The sequence below is a fragment of the Streptopelia decaocto genome, assembly GCF_964273445.1.
Source record: "Streptopelia decaocto genome assembly, chromosome: 5".
NCBI classification, from domain to species: domain Eukaryota; kingdom Metazoa; phylum Chordata; class Aves; order Columbiformes; family Columbidae; genus Streptopelia; species Streptopelia decaocto.
In genome coordinates this window covers 302,542-312,630 of record NC_138659.1, presented here as the reverse complement: position 1 = coordinate 312,630, position 10,089 = coordinate 302,542, and the positions used below count along the sequence as shown (strand labels likewise).

General features: G+C 40.5%; 1 protein-coding gene across 3 annotated transcripts in view; it reads right to left on the bottom strand.

Annotated features, from left to right (window-relative positions):
- Positions 1 to 4,644: 4,644 nt before the first annotated feature.
- Positions 4,645 to 10,089, bottom strand: part of EPS15 (epidermal growth factor receptor pathway substrate 15) — a 52,808-nt gene continuing 47,363 nt past the window's right edge. The window contains exons 24-26 of one of the 3 annotated variants that reach the window (XM_082054495.1): positions 8,396 to 8,574; positions 7,796 to 7,846; positions 4,645 to 6,519 (exon numbers count right to left, since the gene is read on the bottom strand). In XM_082054495.1, coding sequence (XP_081910621.1) covers positions 6,373 to 6,519; positions 7,796 to 7,846; positions 8,396 to 8,574 — 377 coding nt within the window. In that variant the 3' untranslated portion in view covers positions 4,645 to 6,372. The remainder of the gene's footprint in view (positions 6,520 to 7,795; positions 7,847 to 8,395; positions 8,575 to 10,089) is intronic. The other 2 variants (XM_082054497.1, XM_082054496.1) reach the window with 2 other exon arrangements.

Sequence of the window (10,089 nt, the reverse complement as noted above, 5' to 3'; positions counted from 1 at the left end):
CCGCCGAGGCCGGCAGCCGCAGCCACCTCGCCTGCTGCGAAGCGGCGTCTCGGCGCATGTTCGGGCAGGGCCGGGCCCGGGCGGAGGGGCCGCCCCCGCAGGTGAGAGCGGCGGCGGCAGCGCCCGCCCCTCCGGCGGCGGCGGCGGGCGGGGAGCGGGGCCGGCGGGGAGCGGCGGCGGGCGGGGAGCGGGCAGGGGGCGGCGGCGGGCGGGGAGCGGGCAGGGGGCGGCGGGGAGCGGGGCCCGGCGGGGAGCGGGGCCGGCGGGGAGCGGGGCCGGCGGGGAGCGGGGCCGCCCTCCCCGGAGCGGCGGGAGTCCGGCGTTTCTCGGGGGCCGCCGCGCGCCGCGGGGTCTCCGCTGCGGAGCGAAGGGTTGAGCCGGCAGGTGAACTGAGGGGAGGCCTGTGGGAGCCCCAAGAACAGCTGAGAGGAAAACACCTACTGTGTGCTAGAATTAGAGTCATTTATTCCTCTTCAGAAAAAAACAAAACCAGGAAAATATAATTAATATTTAGCAGAATTTCTAATTAGCCTAGACTTTGTAGGAGCCTGTTCCCAAGAGAGTGTTTGCCTGGGCGGAGAAACACAACGGTCAGTGAGTTGTACAAAAGGAGTAACACCCAACAGTGTTTACAGTTCAGATTTATCAGTTTATGAACAAATTATTTAAAATAATACAACTCGAAAAAGCTAAACCTATTGACATTACTAACAGGCATGCAATGCTGAAAAATTGTTTTTATTTGTCCACTTGTATCAGTCATGCAGCTTCAGATTACAGGGATAAGAACAGATTAACAAAATAAAGGAGTTTGTGGAAGGAAGTAAGTGGGGAAAGAAGGCAAAGGTACACGCGGCCCAGGGAGTGGCAGGACAAACAGAAGGACTGGGTTGACATTTAGAAACAATGGGCACATTAATGAGAACAGTGGGTGTATAAGGTTAACAAAGGAAAGAATTTGTAGCTGAACACTGACGATGCGGCTGGCGACGTGGGAACCAGCGGCCCCGCGCTCCGGGCACCGGGCACCGCTGCTCTTGGAGCTGAGACAACTGCAGAGACCTCACCTGCCTGATCGCTGGAGCGCGATTCTTCAGTCAACGGGCCGAAATTCGTGATTGAATTGGATAAATCAAACATTTTTGATCAGTGATGGGCGCGGTAAGGAGGGGTGGCAGGCACCGTCACGGAGCTATTCTGGTGCAGATGCAAAGCCACATTTTTCAGCACCTGTTACATACCTTGAGCTTTTCGAATTGTGAGGCTCATACATTCCAGCTCACAGGTTTCATAATGAAGACTCTGCACTTCAGACACAACCCATTGTCAATAGCCAGCCACATTTAACCTAAAGAACATTTTATTTAATAACCACCCCAGAATATACTCTAAATTGATTTTTCCAGCTTTTAGGAATTCTATGTTGTAGGGACAGGTGAAAAAGATAAAACAGAAAGACAGATTTGTATCATTAGCTTAACTGCAGTTTGAATTATTCTCCTGAGCATATTATTTTATGTTTGTGAACAGTTGTGCTTTTAATATCTGACAGTAAAATACATATTTTTAAATAAATTGATAGCACATTAAGCAAAATTAGATAATTTAAATCTACAACTCTAACACTCAACTAGTACTTTTACATACAGTTTTCAGGGTTCTAGGTCACTGGTTTCAACCTCAACTGAATTATTTATTCAGTAAAAGTTATTACTGGATGTGGGCCCAAAATGGGATTCATGGTCCAAGCTCCTCAGAACTCTTTAGCACTCAAAGACCCCAGTCTATGTTACAGAAGAGCATTGAAAAATAAGGAGGTATTAATAGAGCTTTGGAGAAGTATTTTAAAAAAAATCTACAAGAAGAATTTTATTTAAAAAACTATTAAGCCTTTCAAAATTAGCTTTTTCTGTGTGAGGGACCACACCTGTTCCTGTAACATCTCAAGAGAGACCAAATTCTGTGGAAAACACTCCTAAAGACCTTTTGGCTTTAATATAAGAAGTTCAATGCTATATAGTTCAACAGTATAAATATTAAATCTGTCCACACAGGAAAATTAGTCTGAGCAAGTTGATCAGGATGAATCCTTGTATTGACCTGGGCACCACCAGAGACAAAACCAAGAAAGTCAGCGGTTTGCAGATGCTGTCACAAGGATCTGCTGGGACAGACCCCTGTGTCAAAGGGAAGAATTTCGCCCTGTATTGTCAGCAAGCTATTAGGAAACCCTCAAGAAAACACCTTCTTCAAAGCAGAACTTCTGTCAAATTCTTAATCTGTGTCCAGTTACTTGTATAGTCCTGGCATCCATCTCTTCTATAAGATACACACAAGTAAATGAGATAAAATTCCTTTTACTCTGGACAATATTGTCATTCTAAATTAGAGCGGTTACATAATATGCTATCAGACCTATTGTCACTTAGAAAACAGGAAGCAGATTAGCATTAAGAAATGGTTTGTCCAAAATCATTTAATAAATCAGCACGAGATAATGAGAAACAACATCCTGACCTCTTGAACACACACCCAAACAATGCATTTCTCCCTCTATCAGCTAGTTACCTGATCACCTGCTTTAAACACTAATGCTTTTTGTTTTCAGTTTAAAATCTAAGGTCCTTCAGCTCTAGATACCTCAATTTTGGCACAACAGGAATTCTTAAGTAATTCTGAGCAAAGAATGGCAATGCAGGTGGTATTATTTATGTATTTTTTTATTGTTCATGTTTCTTTAAACTTGTGAAGGGCGAGCACCGAGGCACCGAGTGACAGTCACGGCAAGTGCTGCGAACTGTGCAAAGAGCTCCAGAAAAGCACTCGGGTCTTCCACAGGCTTCGGAGACACGACACCACCCTCGAATCGCTCTCTGAAGACCAAGGTGAACTGCTAATTACTGAAGGGCTGCAGCACAGGTATGTAGGTTCGCTTAAGCTAATACTTTTGTCTAAGGAAAAAAAAAGGCCCCGAAAGAAAGAAAAACGGTTTCCTGGCTGGCTGGCTGTGGATGAAAATTACTTCTGTTACCTGGTATTACTGACCTTGACTTGATGGCTTGTCACCTGAAAAATTAGAAGTTCCTTCCCATCTTTTCTGGGGTAATAGACACAAGCCAAAATTTTCCATGAAGCTTCCCACAAAAACCCGCAACAAGGGATTCTCTTACTCATCTGTCAGTCCATAAGCACAAGAGGAAAGTATTTTTTACCTTCCCCCCCACTTACTTTTCTCCACATAAGAAATTTCTTTACATTAAGCTGTCTGCCCTCCCTGGGCGGGTACCGAGTTACAGTTCTGCAGCGAGCACAGAGCTTTAGGCTCGGAGCTCCCTGCGAACACAAGCTTTCCAGCTGTTTAGGTAGCAAGTTTGACTGCTACTATGAATAGCAGAGATACCATGAGCACAGAAGGATGCCAAGACCGTCTGGTTGTTGCCCCAAGGCTGAGGTGCGAGCCTGGAAAGCCCGTCCCTCCCCAGCGGCAGCTGTACCTCAGCCACCACTTCAGAGTTTGGTTTGTGCCCTCACCCACCTGTCACCTTCACCTGTGGTGAAGCAGGCAGTTTTCCAGAGAACTTCACTTGAATTCAACCTATGTCAGTTCCTTCATTAAGCACCTTTATTGCCATTTTATTGTTTGTCAATACTTCAGCGTAATATAACAGACTTAACATCAATCCCCAGTACATTCTTCCAATGCAGTTTCTAGTTAAGTTGCTTCAAGTAACTTGCACTGGGAGCGTAACTGTCAAGTTCATCTGCTGGACATCAGAGCATCTCTTGAACCTTTTGAGTGCAATGGTCTTCTGTGAACACAACAGAAACCTTTACATGACAGTTAGAACTTCATAGTATAGGAAGTTAGTGAAAAAAGGATATAAAATGATTCAAGGTGATTAGCAACCATCTTCAGTTTCACGATAAAGGGTTAAATAGACTGCATGCAGTTTGGAGGGGAGAGAGGGTTGAAAGTGGCACAACTAGAGGCAAAGTGTGCTCAAGATGGAAACTCGACAGGGGACTTAAAAGGGAAAAAAATAGCCTGCAGGTTTCAAACAGCCTCAAGAATGTGTGTGAAATGGAGAAAGCTATTACATTGCCCAACACAACTCATTAAAAGAAAACAGGCAGAGAGATTTGGGTCCACTTAGATGAGTGTATTAAAACCGAGCATTACCGGTCCAAGAGGATCAAAGACACCTGTAAAGGGCTGCTGGATTCCTAAACCTCTGGCCAAGCAATCTGTACCTTGACACACAGGTGACATTATGCCGACAGACACATTTAGAAGAGTCGTATGCTGGGTCCAACTAAGGATGTCTTAAGCCCTAACCAAGGATGTCTTAAGCCCTGTATGCTGGCAGCAGCCAGCAGAAGACGCTTACGTAGAATACCTTCACAGCTAAATCTTTATTATCAAAACATGTGGGCTCTGCAACCCTCGTGCTGGCAAAAATCCTCAGACAAGAGCAGCCTGAATTTTCTCTGAAGTTGCCACAACTAATGGAGCAAGTGACAGCCAGGAAAATTAACCCACTCCCAGCAGACTCCAATCAAACACTTGACATGGTTTGCATTACAGTTGAGTGTTGCTTTACAGCTCAGAGTACCCTTTTAAAAAATTAGGCAAACATTTCACACTTACGTACTTAAACTTTATTTCTTTATAATTACAGGCTATTGTTAGAATTTTTAAACAAAATGGAATCTATAAATAGAGGCTAATCCCACCTGAACGAGTTTTTTTGTTTAAAAAAAAGTTAAAACTTCATAAAGTAATGCCATTTAGCTCACAGCAGCAGTTTGTTGGTGTCTGAGTAAAAGTACTATAGTCAGAGTCAGTAACATGAAATGTAACATCAAGTGACTCAAAACTTTAAATTCCCTAAGGGAAAGCAGGAATATATATATAATATATACATATAACATTATGTTGGTCCACTGAGTATACATTTTTAACAAAAGATAAGAAACTATGTAATCCAGTTAATCATATGATTTGAAAGATTAGTATACACTCATTACAAAGATGTATAGATAAGTTATTACTATTTAATACTTGCAAAATTTTAAGTTACTTTTTTTGAGCAGGTGTTTAAATGATAATTTCCCAGTGCAAAAAAAAAAAAAAAAAAAAAATCCCAGTCAGGTTACCCATTTTTCCTGAAAAATTGAAAACTACCCTCAAACTGGTACAACAGCAGCACTGAGGGTAACGGGAAGAGCTGAAATACACGGGAGCGTGGCGAGTCCTCCCCGCTGTGTGTCCAAACTCTTCAGCTGCTTCATCAGAAACACCACGGGTTAAAAGTGCAAGGAAAAAACCCTCTTGATGTTCACGCTGCTGCCATCCATTCCTCTTACACAGGGCAAAGATTATTCTTCTTGGAATGAATTTAATGAAACTGATTCTCCAGAATAAGATTTCTTTCAAAATGAACAATAAGTTATTTTCACTAACATTCTATTAACCCTACTCTGACTCAGTGACCATAAAGAAATCATTCAGTTTAAGGTGCAACTATCAGTTGGCATCAATAAATTACATATACAGAAAACAACTGTGGTGGGTTTTTTTAAAACAAAAAGCAGACTGTTTTTTCTTTCTATTCTCAATCCTATTTCAAATTGAACTTATTAACTTGCCAGTTCAGCTGCATATTTCACAGGTAAGAGTGGCTCAAACAGCAGCAGGGTCTCATATTCTGACAGTCATCTTGGCCAACAGTAAATGTATATGAATCTTCAAATTAATTGCTTTATAAAACAAAATAGCAGGTCTGTCTGAAAACCTATGACCATGCAAGGAAAGCATTAAAGGTTTCAGAAAGTCTCACTCTTTCTGACTTAAGAAGAACCTCCATGAAGATTGTTATTTCAAATCCAAACACGGAGTCCTCAATGAGAGGAAAATCTATATGCATATGTGTAAAATAAAGCACTCCACAACTCTGGCATTACTAAAATCTCTTTAGAAGGAGAAAAGGTTTCAAATGACTAACTGTTTGACCGGAGACAGTCAGCCCTGCAGAATAATCGCTATGTTCACTTCATGCTCAGTTACCAACTGCTGACAGGTTACAGTCAAACTACAACCTTGCTATCTGCATTTTCAACTGATTTGCTTACAGCTGGGAAAATTACTTTGTTCTCCTGAAAACTCGAGAGAAACCGAATGCTAAACTTAACAGTTACTCAAACAATAACCAAAAGGATTGAATTTTGCAGAAACATTTACACCACTTTCAGAAATTTTTAACCTTTTCATAGTTTCTTGTATATATGTATTTTCTGATTAACATTTAAATAGGTTAGGTATTCAGGAACAGGGACAAAACAGTTGACATCAGACAAAATCTTATCTAAACTTCATGCTTCTGATATTTCAGATTTACTGAGTGCAATAGCCAGTTCCAAGTCTTCTTGCTCTTGCTGTTTCAGTCTTGCCAATCGTTCTTTCTCTTCTCTCTCACTTTCCCTCTTAGCCCATTCAATCATGTCTTCCTCAGTAGAATACTGCATTTTTAAAAGACAAAATAAACCAGATCAACAATACAATGATCACTAATACTGTCCAAGTCCTTGGTTTAAGGGACAATTACAGTTTTTCAAAATACTGTTTCTTTCTAGTCTTCAAATATTACTTTTTAATTTTACTACACTATTAAGCCTAAAGCTTAACTATTAAGGACTGCATTGAAGCCACCCAATTGATGTATTTTTATGAAATACGCCATGTTTCAAAATTCAGTATTAAGTTTCAAAAAAGCTACTGAGTAGAAAGTGCTATAATTTAAATTCAAACTATTCTGGATAAAAACCTGTCTATATAAGAAAAATATTGAATAAATCAGGAGAACACTTTGCAAAACACACCCCTGCCCACACTGTGGGACATCCTGATTTACCACGCTTGCAGTAGGGATGATTTTTCCAGGTGGCAATGACTGCAAAAATTAGCTGTAGAATGACTCTGTTTAATTGTGCAGATGAAAAGTGCTTCTGCTAAGAAGCAGCAAAATAATAAGGTGACTGTACAGTCAGAAGCCTCGTGGTAAAACAGAGAAAGGTCAGGGTGATACAAGAGGGGAAAAACAAGAACATTCTATGTACATCGATGTGAACAGAACGTGAATGAGACTTCTGTGGTACAATGATTACAAATCAGAGACAGGTAAGTGTATTATCTTAAATAAAATAAAAAAGGTTACGCTAAAGTTTGTTTCTAGTCGGCATGCACAAGAGGTAAGAGGCAGGTGAAGCCCGTGTCTTCATCCATGTCCCAGTGTTAAGTCTGAAAGGGTTATCATTATATACTCTGGCTAGTTTATGCATTGAGCTGCTTCTTTGGGAAATAAATACAGAAAAGCTTGAGTTTCTCTATAGTTCACTTAGTATTTTCAGTAATTGCAGCTGGAATACTTTTTCCTTCATAAAGAAAATTAATATTTTTGCTTTCTCATCCGCATTTCACATTTTGTCCTTCAAACTGGCTTCTCAGTCCCTCGAACTACTAACAGTGATCAATAACAGCATTTGAGAAATCATCATGCTACGAGACATCAGCCAGCGCAAGTCAATTCTGAGAGCCTGTCAATCCTCAGTTCACCTCAATCGAGCACATAGTTCATTAGGCCCGAAAGTGAAAAGCACTATGATCGAGATACTGTAAATGCAAATTGCATTTAACAGGTATCAAGCTTGAAAGTGAGACAATGTCTTTCAAAACTCCTATTTGCAAGAACTCAAGAGAAAAAGAAATAAATAAATATATATATAGGCACGCACAAACCTTTAGATTTGCTTCTACTGCTTGGACACCACGACTTCTATGGAATGGATTCTGGTTATAAAGAGACACTTACTACCTTTTACTTATTTTGTACATACATCTGGAATTTACTAGCCATTCAAAACTCATCGCATTATATTTCATCAGCACACACTGTTATGAGGCTGCTTATCAATATTTCAGTACATTGAAATTATGACCAAACAGTTCAGTGACAGCTAAATTAAATTAACACCTTTTGTTTTATTTTTAATTGGATAGTTAACAGTGTGCTTGTTATAGATGTATAATTTAAATCTGCTGCACAATCTTATAAAATGGATAGTTCCTAGAACATAGATATTTTTTCTAAAAGCTAGGAGGCTTCCATGAAAAAACCCATAAAAACAATACAATTTAAACATTAACTACAACATTTTGCAGCATTTTGTTTTAGGACAGCCTCAGCTGCAAACAAAATGTAAGTACTGTTTTAACTGGAAACGAGATCCCTTTTGTAAATGGGATACTTCTTAATATTTTAAATTACACTGAAGTCTTCAGCGTGAACAATTCAGAGCTGTCATTACACTGAAACAAATGTTTGAAGTGTTTACTCACAGTACTGAAGTTTGCAAAATTGTTGGGGTCAGCCTCTTTACTGACGCTGGTGGGAGCAAATGGATCAGAGAACAGGTCTGCTGCTTGTTCTTTGGGAGTGTCCGGGGTGGGGAAAGGCTGAAATGGGTCTCTCGGTTTAAAGGAATCTGAAGAGTCCATTTGATTGGTAGGTCTCTTCCCTTAGATTAAAATGAATTTAAAATAAATTTAAGATAGCAAGTAATAACATACCAGAAATAGTAAAAAACAAAAACACAACCCCAAGCCCCCCCAAATTCAAGAGCTACTCGGAATGCAACCTCTTCTAGTAACTTAGTGGACTTGCAGATACTTCAGAGGAAGGGTTGCCAACTAAAACAAAAAACCAAACTGAAACGGTACAGTCCACGGTGTCTGAAAGGGTAATCAGGTAAAAAAGAACACGTGTCTGTTAATGACTCAAGAACACCATTATGTACTAAGCAACTATTTTGGGAAGCCAATTTCTAATAGCCTTGAGCCCCTATTCTGTCAACAGTCTTTTTTTCTTCTACTTATTATCAATGTCCATGATCATTCCAGCCAGGCTCTTTTATTATTTGTTTGGATCAAGTTAACACAGTTTCATTCAGAAACCAGAAACATACTTGTAAATCTTCAAACACCATGTCCCCTCACTATCCTAACACGTGGCACTTCTGTAGTTTTTAAACTAACAGAATGAAGGAGTATGGTAACAAGCAATCACAGGCTTAACTATTTTGTTAATCCTTGCTTAAGTAGCTGCAGATAACACAGATCAGGCACAAGCCCCCACTTACTTTGTTCTTTTTTCAGCTTAACCCCAGTCAGCTTTCAACACCCTTGAAGACATGAACCCAAATACTTCCAAGAGCAGTTGAGCTGAATTTCATCCCATCATTCTCTCTGTATTTTACTGCTTACAGAAAAGGTTTCATTGCAGTTTCTTGAATTCAACTAGCTGGTTCTGCAAGCGGTTCCACACTTAAAATGGCCATATTTTAAAACTTGGTTCTGTTGCTTTTTTAAACTGCAGAATCAAACTAAAGTGCTTATTGTTTTGCATATCACTGCTGCAAGTTAGTCTAAACATTCTCTCATGGACCAAAAGAGATTCTAATTGGGCAGTGATTTAGAGAATGTAAGATTTGGGCACTTGGCAGATAACCTTGGTGCGGTGGCTTTCACCCGCTGGTGATCAGTTACCGACAAACAACGCGCATCTTCTTCTTGAATAATGTGGGAGAAGCAGCTTCAAGTGACAGCTAAGGAATTTTATTTCTATGTGGGATGGATTAGTAAGTGTAAGAATATGAAGTCTATAACCTCTAAATCTGCCCCAAAAAATCATGAAGTGAGGGTGTTTAAACTACCTAGAAAGGCAATAATTTTAGAGGGATGCGAACAGGGGAGTAATTAAAAACAAATACACTTAAGTATCTCCATTTTATATCACAGAACCAACTGGGTTGGAAAAGACCTCAGAGACTGGTCCAGCTCCAGTCCATTGACTAGATCATGGCACTAAGTGCCATGTCCAATCTGAGTTTAAAACCCTCCAGGGCCGGTGAGTCCAGCACCTCCCTGGGCAGCCATTCCAATGCCTGACCACTCTCTCTGCACAGAATTGCTCTCTAATCTCCAGCCTCAATTTCCCCTGGCAGAGTTGAAGCCCATGGCCCCTTGTCCTATTG